The sequence below is a fragment of the Mustela nigripes genome, chromosome 5 (genome assembly GCF_022355385.1).
Source record: "Mustela nigripes isolate SB6536 chromosome 5, MUSNIG.SB6536, whole genome shotgun sequence".
Lineage (NCBI taxonomy): Eukaryota > Metazoa > Chordata > Mammalia > Carnivora > Mustelidae > Mustela > Mustela nigripes.
In genome coordinates, this window is record NC_081561.1 from 66,577,155 (window position 1) to 66,595,217 (window position 18,063).

At 44.3% G+C, this 18,063-nt stretch overlaps 1 protein-coding gene across 1 annotated transcript in view; it reads right to left on the bottom strand.

The window, feature by feature from the left end:
• Nucleotides 1-14,640, bottom strand: part of RAB44 (RAB44, member RAS oncogene family) — a 32,239-nt gene extending 17,599 nt beyond the window's left edge. The window contains exons 1-3 of the mRNA XM_059399113.1: nt 14,564-14,640; nt 9,545-9,762; nt 48-159 (exon numbers count right to left, since the gene is read on the bottom strand). Coding sequence (XP_059255096.1) covers nt 48-159; nt 9,545-9,751 — 319 coding nt within the window. The 5' untranslated portion in view covers nt 9,752-9,762; nt 14,564-14,640. The remainder of the gene's footprint in view (nt 1-47; nt 160-9,544; nt 9,763-14,563) is intronic.
• Nucleotides 14,641-18,063: the final 3,423 nt, after the last annotated feature.

The window sequence follows — 18,063 nt, forward strand, 5'->3', positions numbered from 1 at the left end:
TCTGGCTGGGTAGAAAGCTCCCAGAGGCCCTCCCAGGACAAACATACTGAGCCCAGAGCTGAATTCCTCCAGGGAGAGGCGTCCCTTCTGCTCCACATCCACCCAGTCAAAGATCATTTCCAGCTTCTCCTCACTGCCCAGGAAGCTGAACTTGGCCACCTGCAAGGAAGAGGTAAATTGGCACTATTCCCTCTGGGGAAAACCCTGGGGGTCATCTTCCAAAAAAGAGAGGGGTTCAGATACGCCTACCTCCCCTCTCCCCAGTTTTGGAGTCCCAGCCCCAAGCCGACCCAGGACCTACACTGGAGGCTCTGGAACCCTACCCAAGATGGCCCTCTCAGCAGGATCCTAAACTCCCTCCATGCCTTTCCCCTTTCTCCATCCAACACCAAAACTTACCTGTTCTGAGTCTCATCCCTTTAGGATCCTAATAAAGTAGCTAATCCTCCCCAGAATGTGTTTATCAGTATCCCCCCCCAAATTATCTGAAATTTGAAAATAAGTCCAAAAGGTGGACAGCACGTTCTTTCAGCATTCCACAGGGACAAAGGCCACCCATGCATCTCCTAAGCCATAGGAATGTACTTCATTTCATCCCCTGGGACACACTGGAAGTCCCAGACTAAATGAAGTCACCTATTAACTTGTAGATTTTGTCCAGGAGAGATGTAAATAATTTTTGTCTACTGGAACAGATAACCTCATAGATTTATGGTCTGTTGGACATTAACAGGCTTTGAAAACTCTAACTCAGCAATCTTGTCCTAAACACTTCTTTGATATCCAGTTGTGTGTTTTTTTCTTTCAACCATTCATGACATCTCTCATTAATTAAGAGCTAAATAAAATCTTTGAGTGGGATTTATTTTATTTTTGCCCAAGGGTCATGATTTTCTCTCTCTCTCTTTGTTTTTAAGATTTTATTTGTTTATTTGACAGACAGAGATCACAAGTAGGCAGAGAGGCAGGCAGAGAGAGAAGGGGAAGCAGGCTCTCTGCTGAGCAGAGAACCCAATGTGGGGTTCGATCCCACAACCCTGGGATCATGACCTGAGCCAAAGGCAGAGGCTTTAACCCATTGAGGCACCCAGGCACCCCTGATTTTACCTTCTTGAAAATTATACTTTAAGAGTTTTGGTGGGGCGCCTGAGTGGTTCAGTCAGTGAAGCATCAGCCTTCTGCTCAGGTCATGATACTGGGGTCCTGGGATCGAGCCCTGCCTTGGGCTCCCTGCTGAGCAGGGAGTTTGCTTCTTCTTCTCCCTCTGACCCTCTCCCCTGCTCTGCTCTCACTGGTGCTCTCTTCTTCTGTCAAATAAATAAATTAAATCTTTTAAAAAAGAGTTTTTGGGGTGCCTGTGTGGCTCAATCGGTTAAGCGGCTGCCTTCAGCTGAGGTCATGATCCCAGGATCCTGGGATGGAGCCCCACGTCAGGCTCCCTGCTCAGCAGAAAGCCTGCTTCCCCCTCTACCTCTGCCTTCCTCTCTGCCTACTTGTGCTCTCTCTTTCTCTCTCTCTCTATCCCTCTGTCAAATAAATAAACAAAATCTTAAAAAAAAAAAAAAAAAAAAGGAGTTTTGGAGGTTCCGTAAAGATGCCCCACTAAACTCGGCCATCAGAACCAAATAACATGGATACTGAAGAAGGGCCCCTCGTGGGCTTCAGGAAACCCAAGCCCTTCCTCCCTTGGCTCTTGGGGAGAATCCCATGTGTGATAGAATTTTGGGTTTGCTGTTTCTTTTTGTTGTTCTTGTCTGCCTTTTTTTCCTTGCTGATACTGTTTTCATTTTTGGTGACAGTAATGGTGGGGAATTTAACTTTATGGACTGGCCATTGGTGGTCCTTGTGGGATGCACGATAGAGACCTAATGTCTTTTGGTTGAGAAGCAACAGAAACTCTGATTTGCTGATCTTTGTTGTTGTTTAAATGATTGTGCAAGGCAAAGCAGAGACTCATGACTTAAGGAGATATTTGCATACCCAAGTTCATAGCAGCACTATTCACAGTAGCCAAATGATGAAAGCAACCTGAATATCCACTGAAGGATGAACGGAAAGACAAAATGTGGTCTACATATACAGTGGAATATTTTGTTCAGCCTTAAAAAGGAAGGAAATTCTGACTCCTGTTACAGCATGAATGAGCATCAAGGACATCATGCTAAGTAGACATCATGCTAAGTAAAGAAGCTGGTCACAAAAAGACAAATATATTTTCCCACTTAGACAAGGGACTAGAGTGGTCAAATTCATAGAGAGAGAAAGGAGAATGGGGGTTTCTGGGGGATGGGGAGAAAGGAGAATGGGAGTTATTGTTTAATTGGGACAGAGATGGGGAAGATGAAGAAGATCTGGAAATGGTGGTGGTGATGCTTGCACAATATTGTAAAATATACCTAATGCCTCTGAACTCTACACATAAAAATGTTTAAGATGGCAAATTTTGTGTTATGTATGTTTTATGACAATTTTTAAAAATATTTATTTATTTATTTGAGACTAGAGGGGGGGAGAGCACAAGCCGGAGGTAGGGGCAGAAGTAGAGGGGTAAGCAAACTCCCTGCTGAGCAGGGAGCCTGATGCAGGGTTCGATCCTGGGACCCTGGGATCATGACCACAGCCGAAGGCAGATGCTTAAGCGACTGAGCCATCCAGGTGTCCCTTTTATGACAATTTTTTTAAAAAACTTGTGCAAGGGATATGTGTGACTGTAAAATGTTGTGTTATGTCTGTTTGTGAGCTTGGCTAAGTCTACTAAAATGCTTGAATGACACAGACAGTGCTCTCTTGTATCCCAGCTCTTTCTGTGAAATAGAGATTGGTTACTTTGTTTGAAAGTTACAATCACTACAGATGTTTGAGACTATACTAGGACCAACCGGGACGGAGAGATACAGCAAAGAAAATGGGATACATTTTGACTTTCCAAAGAATAAGGAGGTGGTTTTGTCTTAAGTGTCTATTCCAGAACATGAAAAGGGATGAAAATGAAAATCTGAGTTGGATAGAGACCGTTGAGGAGGGTTTGCTGAAAGGGAATCTTAGTTGCCTTGATTTATAAGACCTAAATCTGAAAATAAGCTGTGAAACATGTTAACATTTTATCAAGTGCCAAATTTGGCTCGGCTTTGATGGTTTTAAATAATTTTTTTAAATTGTGAAAGTTTTACTGCCGTGTGTTATATTAATGCAAAACTAGATTTTTAGCTCTATCTCTATTAAAATGATAAATTGATCATAGAGCTCTTAGCAAGAGTTAAAAAGAAGCTACTGTTTATCTTCTGTAAATTGCCTGCCCAAAAAAATGATTCCCTATGTCAACAGAGTAAATTTCTCTACTTTATTCTGGCTTGATCATGTTTTCAAGTAAAAAAAAAAAAATGAAAATAAAAAATTGAAGTCACCTCTCTTATAAAAGAGCTAAATATTCTTGCAATCATGTTACCTTCTTCGATGTTTATCTCAAAATATTTTATTTTATTGTCATTTTGATTCAACAGGTAGCCAAGTACTATTTCTCAGATTCCTATGATCCTATCTTAATCCAGTGGCCAAAATGTTCTCTGATAGCTCTTCTGATTTTGCTTTCCCAATATAAGATCCTAAATCTAGAAAAAAAAATTTAGGATATCCTCTGTATCTATTAAATACTTCACCACTTATAAGAGCAGGATGGGCAATAAATAACAAGTGTTGGTGGTGAGGATGTGGAGAAAAGGGAACACTCGTGCTCTGTTGGTGGGAATGTAAACTGGTGCAGTCACTCTGGAAAACAGTATGGTGGTTGCTCGAAAAATTAAAAATAGAACTACCCTTGGGAATCCAGCAATCCCACTCCTAAATATGTACCCAAAGATAACAAAAATGCTAATAAGAAAAGATATCTGTACTGCCATGTTCACTGCAGCATTATTTACAATAATAGCTAAAGCACAGAAAGAACCTAAATGTTCATAGAAGGGTGAATGGATAAAGATAAGGCATATATACAGGATGGAAGCTTACTCAGCCTATTGAAGAATGAAATCTTACCATTTGCAACAACATGGATGGACCTTGAGGGCACTGTGCTAAGTGAATTATACCAGACAGAAAAAGATAAAAACTGAATGAACTCACTTATATGTGGAATCTAAAACCAACCAACCAACCAACAAATAAACCAAAGAACAGAGCTCATGAATACAGAGAACACATTGGGCAATCCCTGAAGCGGATGGGGGGGGGTTGTCAAAAAAGTACAATTTCCAGTTATAAAATGAATATGTCATGGGAATGTAATGTACAGCATGGTGACAATCGTTAATAATACTGAACTGCATCTTTGAAAGTAGGAGAGTAGATCTTGAAAGCTCTCATCACAAGAAAAGAAATTTTGTAACTGTATGGTGAAGGCTGTTAACTAGACTTATTGTGGTGATCGTTTTGCAGCAGGGACAGATATCAAATCATTACACTGTATACCTAAAGCTAATATTATATTATATTATAATATTATATTATATCAATTATTATATCATTATATCATTATCATATTATATCATATCATTATCATATTATATCAATTATGCCTCAATAAAAATATGTGAAAAAATAATTTTCAAAAATTATAAGGAAATTCTTCAAATCCCCGATGCTGAAATATTTTTAATGTTCTTTTGGGTAATATAGATAACTTACAACATATTTTAAAAGCTCATTAAGTTTGATTAATACGATAAAAGGATTAAATAACGTGTTATGTTTAACACCCGCTTCTAAAAGATAATGAGCTGATTATTATCGCTAAAGATAAATCTTGCTGTATTTGTTGCATGTAGATGAAAATAAAAACTGAGGGTTTAACCTGTAACAAAATCTAATGTTATATATGGCTTGGGTTAGGAGGGTGGAGGTTAAATTTATATGTATATTCACACACACACACACACACACACACACACATAAATATATATAAAGTATATATACATATAAAGTATATATATGTACTTTTAAAAAAGATTTTATTTATTTATTTGACAGATAGAGATCACAAGTAGGCAGAGAGGCAGACAGAGAGAGAGAGAGGAGGAAGCAGGCTCCCTGATGAGCGGAGAGAGCCCGACACGGGGCTTGATCCCAGGACCCGGAGATCATGATCTGAGCCGAAGGCAGAGGCTTTAACCCACTGAGCCACCCAGGTGCCCCTATGTATGTACTTTTAAATATATATACTTAAAAACTAAATATAAATATAAAATTTAATAAAACAAAATAAATTTAATAAATAAAAATAAAATTTAAAAAATGTAACCTCATATTTTTACATATGTATATTTATATACATATGATATATATGGCTTGGGTTAAAAAAAACATCATGGGAAGAACCGTCAAATCAGAAGAGATGTTCAGGCTTTCCTAGGCTAAGTTTCCATAGATAAAATGGGATTCATATAAATATTTCAGAAACTGCATGCTTTATGGGAAGGCCTGGAGTTTGCTCAGTGTGTTTGCTGATCCATGATATGTGCTTATCTTCAGGCGAAACACTAATCAAACCCTACGAAATAGTTTTGTGCTGTGTCCCAACAGAGAACTTCACTCTCTTCCACTCTGATATTATTAGCGATGTAATAAATAACCAAAGCTTTTCAGTCTCATTAGCAAAAACGTTTCCTATCCAGGAAGGACTATGAACATTTAGGTTCTTTCTGTGCTTTAGCTATTATTGTAAATAATGCTGCAGTGAACATGGCAGTACAGATATCTTTTCTTATTAGCATTTTTGTTATCTTCGGGTAAATATTTAGGAGTGGGATTGCTAGATTCCCGAGGGTAGAACTATTTTTAATTTTTCGAGCAACCACCATACTGTTTTCCAGAGAGACTGCACCAATTTACATTCCCACCAACAGAGCACGAGTGTTCCCTTTTCTCCACATCCTCACCACCAACACTAGTTATTTCTCCTTTCCTACGTTGGCCTGAAGTCTCAGTTGAGAGCTGCAGGCCACCAGGGATAGACCCAACACCTTGCGGAAAAGGACTGGACCCAGTTCTGTGAGCTACTGATGCTTCCCTTGGATACAAGGATTCTGAGCTGATGTTAGTGGACCTTCAGCCAAGCTAGCAGACTGACAATTTCCAGGACTCTTGAGTCCAGAAACGGCCAGCTCATTCAATATCAAGCAGAACAGGAATGAATGACATAGAAATGAATGAATGGTTCAAGGAAATGGAGTTGTGGTTATTTGTCAGGGATAGAACTGGTACTGTTTTTTATCATTCTATCTTTATGGATCAAAGAGGCAGTTTTTTCTCTGTCTTTTTGGGCCATCTCTAACCTTCAGTCTGGTAGTTGACTGCTTTTGTAAACTGAAGTTAAACATTGTAAATGTTATCTGAATCTCACTGACCCACTCTTGATTCAGAAACTGACACTTCCTGGGCCTCCTGACTTTCCATGGCGATAAAATTATTGATTCAATAAGAATCTGTCCTTTTTTTTTTTTTTTTTTTTGCTGGGATATAGTTGGATGAATCAATTGTGTAACTAGAGTGTCACATTGAAGAATGATTCTCATTTAATCAGATGTGACAAGTCTGCTGTAAGGAACAGACATGGAGTCAATGTCTGCAAAACCCTCCCAGCAGGGTTGATGGTTTTAAATAAGATTTTATTTATCCCAGCAGCCTGGCACAGAAGGTCGGGAAATAAGTATAAAATTGACAAGGAAGGCTGCTTCCAGGCAGGAAGAGGGACCTTAGAAAAATTGGGACTCTCAAGAAGAAAGGAAACCCCTTGCATTTATAGGGGCTACAGGTGAAAGTTGAAGAGAGTCTTGGGTTTAGTTTCCTGTCCTGTGGATAGAAATAGGGTGGCCAGCTGGATCCAGTCTGCCCCAGATGTTCCCGGTTTTAACACTGAAAGTTCCACATCCCAGGCATCCCTCCAGCCCTAGGCAAAGTGGAACAGACATTCACTCTAGGTAGAAGAGCAAATACCAGAGGTTTTTAAGCTAAGATTCTGTATGAAAACTTAGGGACAGAAACTAAAATGACTTCATACTTTCAAAGTCTAGATTTGTAGAGCAAGCTCAAGGATGCTGAGCTGATGGAAATAGGGGGAATGAGAATAGGCTTTTTTATATCAGGAGATTATTTATCATCACAGAAAATTATCTGAATAATTGGAAACTGGGAAACTGGGCCAAAAGGTAGAGAGCATGTCCTTTCAAGCATTGTCAAGGCTAGAGGAATGCACTCAGTCCATCTCATTGTTTATCTTTAATTAAAAGTCCCAGACTTGCTGAAGTTACTTGTTAACTTGCAGATTTTTGCCTGGGAGAGATGAAAATTTTTGTGTAGGACAACAGATAACCCTAAAGATTTATGGCCTGTTGGACATCAGCCATGTTAAAAATTGAACTCAGCAATCTTATCCTAACAGTTTCCTGTCAAATTGCCTTTAAATACTGTAGCCTCGCTTCTCACATGCTAGTTTTTGGGCCAATTGTAACATCTTATTGGTTCCTTCATTAATTAGTAATAAAAATTAATTAGATAAAACCTTTGGTAAATGTTGATTTTGTACTTACTTGATTTTATATTTACCTTTTTTACCCTTTTGAAAATTATATATAAGGATGCCTGCAGGGTTCAGTTGGCTACTGTATCTGCCTTCAGCTCAGGTCATGATCTCAGGGTCCAGTCCCTATATCGGGTTCCTCACTCAGCAGGCAATTTGCTTCTGCCTCAGCCTGCTGCTCCCTCTGCTCAAGGGAGTTGGTGAAGGCCCCTCTGAGAAAGTCATTCTTTTCTATCTATTTATTTTTAAGTAATCTCTATGCCCAACATAGGACATGAACTCATGATCCCTGAAATAAAGAGGCACATGCTCCACCGTCAGGCACCCCTGAAAATTCTATTTCAACAACATCCATTGGTTCCTTGTTGTGGCCCCGAGGACAGACCACAGGAAAACTCAGTTCTGATGGGGGCAGGACAAAGTCTGGAGCATGGAGCAGTATCCAGAGGAGACGGTAGGCCTGAGAAGACTCCAGCAACCCACATAGACCCTTTTGCAGAGAATGAGGAAAAACCAAAGAAAAATTGGTCAGTGTTGGTCTGGGCCAGAGCCTAAGACTCCTTATAGGGACCAACCATGGCTGGTCTTGTCATTGATGTTTCTAGTCATTGACATGGTTTGATTTCCAGGACTCTGCTCCCCAGGATAAACTTCCCTGCTCCATAGGCAAGTTCCTTCTTTGACCTGAAGTCCTTTCCTTTGTTAAAATGCAAATGTTTCTGAAAGAGCAGAACACATACTGCCTTATCAGCCATTTACATATTAGTATAAACAAATTCCTCAACTTATCTGAGGACAAATTTTATGACATTTATTGATTTGCCTCAGAAAACACATGTGCTTGTCATTTAACACAAAGAATATTCCTTTGCAGAGGAGCATAAACACCTAGTATGCAAACTATGCTTTTTGCCTACTGACCTTTATATTTTTTAAAATTAATTAATTAATGGGTGTTATTGTTTTTTTTCAGAGAGGGAGAGAGAATGAGGCGGAGCAGAGAGAAAGAGGGAGAGAGAATTTTAAGCAGACTCCACGTTCAGCACAGAGCCCAATATGGGGTTTGATCTCACAACCCTGAGGTCATGACCTGAGCTGAAACCAAAAGTCAGGTGCTTAACCCACTGAGCCACCCTGGTGCCCCTAATTAATTAAATTTTAATTGAAGTATCATTGACACACAGTATTACATTAGTTCCAGGTGTACAACATAGTCATCTGACAAGTCTGTATGTTACATTGTGCTCACAAGCGAAGCTCCCACCATACAACACTGCTACAGTATCCTTGACTATATTCCTTGTACTGTATCTTTCATCCCCATGACTTACTCATTCCACGACTAAAAGTCTGTGTCCCCCACTTCACCTATTTTGCCTGTCCTTCCACTCACCTTCCTCAGGCAACCCCCTGTTCTCTGCATTTATGGGTCTGTTTCTGCCTTTGGTTTGTTCATTTGTTTTTTGATTCTGCATCTGAGTGAAATCATACAGCATTGGCTTTCTCTGTCTGACTCATTTCACTGAGCATAATACCCTCTAGGTCCATCCATGTTGTCACAAAATAGAAGATCTCATTCTTTTTTGTGGCTGAGGAATATTCCATTGTGTATATATGCCACATCTTCCTTATTCATTTATGGACACTATGTTGCTTCCATATCTTAGCTATTGTAAATAACACAGCAATGAACAAAGGTCTGCATATATCTTTTTGAATTACTGTTTTTGTTTCCTTTGGGTACATCCCCAGTATGGTATTTCCATTTCAGATTTTCTGAGGAACCTCTATACTTTTGCCACAGTGGCTTTACCAGTCTGCATTCTCATGAACGGTGCATGGGAGTTCCTCTTTGAGAGCAAATTTTGGATGGGAGAAAGGGGGAAGAGCAGGCCTCCCCTGCTTTATGGGATAGGAAGTCTCAGGAGGCCACCAAAAAGGGATTTAGGGGAAGAGCTGGGGACTCCGACTCACCGCCAGGTCCTCACGGGTGACGAAGCCCCTCTCCTTGGCCCCACAGTCCTGGAAGAAATGCTGCAGCTCAGCAGCCACCAGGGAGGACAAGGACTCCGGTTCTGAGGTCATGGAGGCATCCTGGCCGTCAGCTGGTTCTCGCATCTGCCGCCGGCGGCTGGAGCCTAGCTTGCGGCCCTTTCGGGGCACTCTCTCTCCACTCTCCATGCTCTTTTGGCCTGGGGACAGAGGAATAGTGAGGGGTTGTGGGGTGCTGCACACAGTTACTCTGCTGAAAACCCTCCCAGGTCTCCTGGAGAAAACACACCATGGCTGATGAGCTGCTTGGACCCCAGCTGGCCTCTCGTACCTCGTGACACTCTCCCACCTTCTGGCCTCCAGCATGAGGCCTTTGTCCTTTCTGTTCCATCTGCCTGGAATGCTTTTCCTTCAAGCTATCCACGTGCCCTCCTCTCTTTTAGATCTTTGCTCATCAAAAGTCTTCCTTGGCCGTTATATGAAAGAGCCCTGTGCAGGATCGGTTCTGTTTTGAGATGAGGATGGGGACACAGGGTTGTCCAGGGTCTCACTGTCCGAGCTGTCTCTCTTGCCACTCCTCCAGCTCATTCCCTCACATCTCACCTTGGAGGATCCCTCCACCGCTGCCTCCCCGCCTGACCTCCAATCCTCTTTTTCTCAACACCGTCTGACTGCTCCTTGGACACACGCAGGAGGCAACCAGTAGGTCTTATGGCCTTGCCCCTGCTTTACCCTGCTCCCTCCCACACCCTCGAAGTCCATCAAGCCTGCTGAACCACTTCCATTCCTGGAATATCAGATCCTCTCTTACTTTGCTCCCTTTGCCCCATCTTCCCTGACTCTCTTATCTCCCCACCCAGCTGATGCCTCTTCCTCCCTCACCTAAGAGGCCACCTTCTCCAAGAAGCCTTCCCTGCAGCCATCCCCATGCTTCAAGCACGGTTCAGTACCCACTAGACTGTGGCCCCATGATGCTCTGGGCTCCCCCTAAGGATGTCACTGTGCGGCTTAGTCTCCATTGCTCCCCACTCCTTAGCACACAGTAGGCGCTCACGTAAGCGTTGTCCAATTCACTAATTGGGGTCCTCCCAACTCTCACGGAAAGTCTTAGGTTGGTCTATTGATAAGGATTCTGACGGATAAGGATTTGTCTAGGTGAGACCCCCAAGGACAGAACAAAGGGAGGCTGGAGGCTGGAAGAGGTACTCTCTGGGCCTGCCCTGGGGTGGGGGAGGGGAATAAACGGGGAAGGGGTGGCACCTACAACAGTGGGCAGTGGGAGGGGCCTGATGTGCCCATGGACAGGCAGCTTCCAGCATGGCCCAGGGCGGGAGCCAAGCCCTAAGGAAGGCAGGGAGGATTTAAAAGCAGTGAACAACTTGCACAAAGGAACATGTGCGGCATGAGGCAGCAAGAACAAGAAGACCCCTCCCGGCTTTCTCTGCTGAGGTGAAAGGTCACAGACAGGCTGACTGGGAGGGATGATGGGCTTCTCCCTGGGCTCTGGCACCACTGGTCCAGCCTCCCCTGGGGCACAGGCTGCACAGGACTTGACTAAAGCAATCCCTCAGCCTGTGGAGACCCCCCCAAGCTTTAAAGTGAAGTCGAGTCTCTCTCTCTTTCTCTCTACCAGTCTTTCTCTCTGGTTCTTCCTGGGTGTTTGATCTCTCCATCTGTTTCTCTCCAACTTGCTATCTCTGTTTCTCTTGGAGCCTTCCAAGTCTGTTTCAGATGCAGGGTTTTTTTTTTTGTTTCAAGTATTCATTTATTTGTTTATTTGAGAGAGATACAACACCCAGGCAGGGGGAAGGGCAGAGGAAGAGGGAGAAGGAGGCTTCCCACCAAGCAGGGAGCCCAATGCGGGACTTGATCCCAGGACCCCAGAACCATGACCTGAGCCAAAGGTAAATGCTTAATAACTGAACCAGCCAGGCACCCCCAGATGCAGTTTTAAGATCACAGACGAAAACTGAGGAGCCAGATCTGAGGGGCTTTGCAAAAGCCAACTGTGCACCTTTTTTCCTAGCCCAGTGGTTTGGGGTCAGCCGCCATGTGAGTATTTGCACCATGTGAGCCAGCAAACGCTACAAATCAGGGCTTTCTCCCCCAGCAAAAAACAGTTAGCAGTACAGCATACCTCCACCAAAAAGACATTCTTCTGCCCAAACCGTTCCCATGATCTAATATGCGCTTGAGTGACAAGCATTTACTGAGTACCAGCTGAATGCCGGCACGGCAGTGAGCCATCCTGCTATGAGACACTGGTTCCAGTAGATAAATTGGGAAGATGTGTGCCTTCTCCCTGTCAGTCCATCCTGCCATCTTGATTCATGGATGTGGAGAAGGAGGCCCAAGAGAGGAAGGGATTTTCAGTCCCAGTACTCTGTGTCAGACAGACCTCTGCCTCTCCAAGGCCTGCCTCTGGCGAGCTGTGTGAACTTGGGCAAGTCACTTAACCTTCCCGCCTCTTGGCTTCCTTATGGGAACGTTGACCTGATATCTACCCCACAGAGTTCCGTGAGGATGGGACCGGATCACTGAAGTTGAAACACCACCTCATATTCCTGGCATGGCCCACCTCCCTTTCCGGCTTTGCTTTCTCTTAGCATGCGTCATGTTCTCAGAGAGTGTGTTATTCCTCTAGCTTGTAAATTTTCCACCATACAGGGTCTGCTGGGTAAAGTTGGCATTCACAATGGTGGTCATCCCATGGCGGGGGCGGGGGGATGGGGCACGTGACATTCCACTGGAGCCTCAGCAAAGCTGAGCTGAGTACTGTGCAGATAAAATTTCCTCCCACTTGACCTGTGAGGAAACCGAGGGAGGCTCAGTAGCAGAACTGGCATAGGCTCTCCTAAGACCACTTCCTGGAGAGGGACCTCATTGGTAGCCAAAGGCCCCTGTGTGGAATGCGGGACAGAGCATGCGTGGGACGGGGCTTCTGGAGCAGGGTGGAGTGAGCGGGCTTTGCTTGTTGTCGTAAGACTTGGAAACTTGGGGCACCTGGGTGGCTTAGTCAGTGAAGAACCTGCCTTCGATTCAGGTCATGAGCCCGGAGTCCCTGGATCAAGCTCAGCAGGGAGTCTGATTCTCCCTCTCCCTCTTCCCCTCTCCCTGCTTGGGCTTTCAGTCTCTCTCTCTCTCTCTCTGTCAGATAAATAAAATCTTTTTAAAAAAGAAAAAGGCTTGGAAACTCAAGTTGCACATGTACTTCCGTTGAAGATAACATACAAGAGGCAGCAAGATAAGATTCTCAGTACAGAAGCTTCTAGAACTGAAGCCCTGGGGGAAGAGTTCATAATGATATTGTGCCATATAACTGAGTCTGCCAGGTTCTCACAAGTAAGGGGAATTAGAATCCTAAAGTACATTCCCTGTGGTCATATCCCAGGATATGGGATGTTCTTGACATGTCTTTCAGGGAGTTCCTGGTCAGGCTGCACCTCCACAGCCCATTTCCAACAGTCTGCTGGCGTTTCATAAGAAAGCAGCACCTTCTGGGGCATCTGGGTGGTTCATTCAGTTAAGCATCCAACTCTTGATTTCAGCTTAGGTCATGATCTCCAGGTCGTGAGATCGATCCCCATGTCAGGCTCTGTGCTCAGCAGGGAATCTTGACATTTTCTCTCTCTCTCCCTCTCCCCCCTCTGTTCCTACCCTGCTCACTCTCTCTCTCTCTCTCCAAGAAAGGAAGGAGGGAAGGAAGGAAAGAAGGGAGGGAGAGAAGGAGGACCTTCTGGACACCTCACTGGCTCCCACCCTTCCACAGCCTTGGCGATCAGTCCTTCTTTCCCTGTAGGGCCACTCAGAGGCACCTCCTGCCTGTTAGGAGGCCTGGAGTGTAAAGGCAGCAGGTACCCTACCACCAACACTGCCTCAAAGTGCAAACACCATCAGTCAGGGATAGCAAACTCCCCCTTCACAGCCTTATAGCATACACTAAAAGTAGTCTGTACCTTTTCATGGCCAAGCATGACTACCCAGAGATAGTGGGGACAACTTCAGTCCCTCCTCACATGTGTGTACATGGGTGCACACACACACACACACACACACACACACACACACACACACACACCTCCTCAGCCAGCTCCCACCACCGTCCACTCCCTCACGGGTCTGACAGGACAATTCCTCACAGGTCGTTCACATGTATGAAGGTCCCTGCCCATTCAGAGCTGCTCAGAACAACACCCACTCAGAGTTGCTCAGAACAACACCCACTCAGAGTTGCTCAGAACAACACCCCTCGGAGCCAGCCCACAAGGGCACCCCCCATCCTCCGCCACATTCCCCTCCCTGGATCAAGGTGGCCTCACACCCTTGAAGTCAAAAGCCCCTGTGACCAGGAACACACATCCCACCCTAAGTCTACCCACCTCTCCCTGCATTCCTTACTCAAGAAAGCATACGAATTTGGGATCCAAACTTGAGAGCAAATAGATCCTACTCCCAGGCAACTGTAGGAATCAGCTCCCTACTGTGGGACTGGATTAGGGGAGCAGGCACAACAGGCTTGGAGTCAGGGAGTAGAGAGCCCATAAGAAAAATGGGGTAGGGGACAACTCTGCTGGGCTTTCCCCCAATTCCTTCATTGTCTCACCAAAGGGGCAAGGAACTGGGTCTGCTCCTCACTCCACTTACTTTACTAACTGCAAGTAATCGTGATGGTCACTGAACCCAGGTTATCCAAGCTGGTGGGTCTGAGAGACCACCTACTGCCTTGCTCTAGCCTAGTTACCCTCTCTCCTCTCCTAACTCAGTAGAGAAGCCACGGCTCTGAGAAGCCAGGTGACTTGCCCAAGGTCACAGGGCCATTTAAAGTAAGCAATCTATCCCAGTCCCCTGCCCAAGTGCCCTTGTTAGACCAAACTCTTGAGGAAAGTGGGCTCAGACCTTTTCAGCCTTGTCATTGGAGCCACATGCGGACCCAGACCACTCCTCTTCCCATCCTCAACCCCTCCAAAGAAAAGAAGCATTGCAACTCCAGGGGGCTCCCACCTTCAAAGACTCCCAGTCGTGCACACGGTCCTGGCCTCCTGGACCTGGTGATGGGGCAACTGCTGCCCCCAAGAACCCACGAGCTCTGGGACTGTTAACAGTCTTGTCTCTTGCTTAATGGCTCTTTCCGTTCCCCAGCGAGCCAATCTCCTGTGTTATCTATGGGACTTCCTGTAGAAGTGAGCACGGGGTGTCCTTTCATAATCCTGCCTGGTACTCCCCAGTAGGTCCCTCACCCTAGGCTCTTAGAACTGGAGACTGCTGGAAATGAGAGGGAGGCCCTTCTCTAAGGAGAGGCTCTGAAGGGCAAGATGGGCTGGTCAAAGTCACTCAGCTCTCAGTTGCAAAGCCAGAACTTGGACCCGAGTCTCTAGTTGCCAGCGTGATGCAATGCCTTATCCCAGCCAAAGTGTCAATAAGGCACCGTTATGTTTAAAGCTGGGTATATAGACTTTCTTAGGGTCACCTTACACCGTGCCTTCCCTCAGGTCTGCACCCTCAGGTGGCGAGGAAAACCTGGGGAAACTTACATCCAAATCATCTTCTAGAACATAGTCTAACTTAATACCAAAATATGCTAGAAAGCTACAACCATCCGAAGAGAGTGGGACCCTTGCATGAATATATAGGGAAGGATCAATGGCACAGAAGCGACAAGAATAGACTCAAGCACATATGGGAACTTAACATGTGTTAACAGTGGTATTTCAAATCAGCGGATAAAAGATAGTTCATTCAATAAACCATCTGAAGAATTGCAAACAGCAAAGCTGGAGCTCTGACTCTTAAAATAATTCCAGATGGGCTATCAGACGGCTCCCTTGGTCTCAGGGTTGTGAATTTGAGCCTCTCCTCATGTCTAGAGATTACTTAAAAATAAGTAAGATCTTGGGTGCCCGGGTGATTCAGTGTCCAGCTTTTGATTTTGGCTCAGGTCATGATCTCAGGGAGTGAGTTCCAGCCTTGTGCTGGGCTCCGTACTGAGCGGGACCCTGCTTGGGATTCGCTCTTCCTCTCCCTCTGCTCCCACCCCATTTGTGTGGACACTTTCTGCCATAAATAGATAGATAGATAAATACATAAATAAAGTTTTTAGGAAATAGACTTTAAAACTAGATAAGGAGGGGCATCTGGTTGGCTCAGTTGGGTGAGCATCTCCCTCTGGCTCAGGTCTTAATCCCCAGGGTCCTAGGATCAAGCCCCAGGTAAGGCTCCCTGCTCAGCGGGGAGCCTGCTTCTCCCTCTCCCTCTGCCTACTACTCCCCTTGCTTTTGTGCATGCTCTCTTTCTCTGTCAAATAAATAAATAAAATCTTTTTTAGAAACTTAAATAAGAAAATAAAATCTTAAAAAATAAAATAATTCCAGATGGATCAGAAGTTTAAGCATTAAAAACATCATAAAATTTTATGTTTAGGTTTTGTTTCACAATAATGGAGGGGTGGCAGAACAAGTGGGACACAGGTGAAATAAGGCCTTGGCCCCCTGTTCTTATTACTGTTGAAATTGATGAGGTCACTGTTGGTTCATTCTAGTCTCTCTACTCTTGTGTATGTTTGAACAAATGCTGTAAGAAATCAAGGGATAGGGACGATGGGGCAGCTCAGTGGGATAACTGATTTCCTCTCATTTGACTCAGTCTTGCATCCAGGTTCTAATCAGCAAGGAGTCTTCTTTTCTCTTTCTCCCTCTGCCCCTCCCTCTTCCCTGCTCACAAACGTGTTCTCTCTCTCTTTCTAAAAAACACACACACGAAAAAAAACAAACAAACCCAAATCAATCAATCTTTAAAAAAAGAAAGAAAGAAAGAGGAAATCACGGGATAGGAGAGCCTGGGTGGCTAAGTTGGTTGAGTGTCTGACTCTTGGTTTGGGCGCAGGTCGTGATCTCAGGGAGGTGAGAATGAGCCCTGAGTCCAATTGCACAGTCAGTGGGGAGTTGGCTGATTTTCTCTCTCCCTCTCCTTCTGCCCCTCCCCCTGCTCTCTCTCTCTCTGTCAAAATAAGTAAATAAATCGCACGCACGCGCACACACACACACAGAAATCATGGGATAGTTTTTAAAATAATCTTGGGAGCACCTCAATGGCTTAGATGATTAGGCATCTGCCTTCAGCTCAGGTCATGATCCCAGGGTCCTGGGATTGAGCCCCGTGTCAGGCTCGCTGCTTAATGCTGAGCCTGCTTTTCCCTCTCCCTCTCTCTCTGCCCTCCCTTCCATTTGTGCTCTTTGGCTCTGTCTATCTCTCTATCAAGTAAATAAATAAAATCTCTTTGGAAAAAAAAATCTGAGCTCTTTAAAAAAATAAATAAATAAGTAAAATTATCGTGGAGCACTTAAGACCTTCTAGCCTTATCACAAAGAATTAGGAGCCATAAAAGAAATGATTGACACATTTGACTATACAGAAGTTTTTGAGTAAAAAATAAACTACTGAAGGGGTGCCTGGGAGGCGCATTTGGTTAAGCGTCCAGCTCTTGGTTTCAGCTCAGGTGGTGATCTCATGGTCATGGGATAGAGCCTCGAGTCTGGCTCTGTGCTCAGTGAGGAGTCTGCTTGAGATTCTCTCCTCTGCCCCTCCCACTCGTGCTCTCTTTCTCTCTCTCTCTCTCAAATAAATAAATAAATCTTTTAAAATAATAGAAATAAAAAATAAATAAATGAATGGCAAAAAAAGAAGAGTCACCATTGACAAGTCAAAAGGCAAGCAAACAGTGAAAAAAATTCACATGTTCCAGAAAACAAGCCCATTTCTTCCACAGATCATGAATTCCTCAAGATCAATGAAAAAGCAACAGTGCATTAGAGAAATCACCACCATATAAGTAAGCAATTCATGCAAAATAGTATCAACCGCTTTTTAACATGTGAAAAATATCTTCACTTATAATAAAAGAAACAAAAATAAAACTGCAGTGTGATATTTTAAGTTTCCAACTGTCAAAGCAAAAAATTATTGATAGCATGCTGTGTTGTAAAGCATGTAGGAAAACATTTTCACGTGTTGTGGGTAAGAACATAAACTGTGCAGCTTTCCTGAAAAGCAACGTGGTGATATCTGCCCACATCGAAAAGGAGAGAACTTTTTACTCAGCAATTTCACTTTTAGTCATTTGTCCTGCAGGTGATGCCCCAAATGACAACATGACGGGATTTCATGACTGCATTGTCTATAGCGGCAAAGGACTGGAAACAACCTAAATTTCCATCAACGGGGATATGGTTAGAGAAGCTCAAATATGTCCGTATGGGACCTACCATGAGGCTGTGAAGAAAAGGAGGAGAAACATACAGGTGGACCAGTGTGAAGACCTTAAAAATACATTGTTGAATAGAAAAAGCAAGATGCAGGGGCTCCTGGCCGGCTCAACCCGACGGTTAAGTGTCAGACTCTCGGTTTCAGCTGACGTCATGATTCCTGGGTCATAGAATCAGGTCTTATCACGCTCCATGCTTGGTGGGGAGTCTGCCCGAGATTCTTTCCCTCTGCCCCTCCCCCAT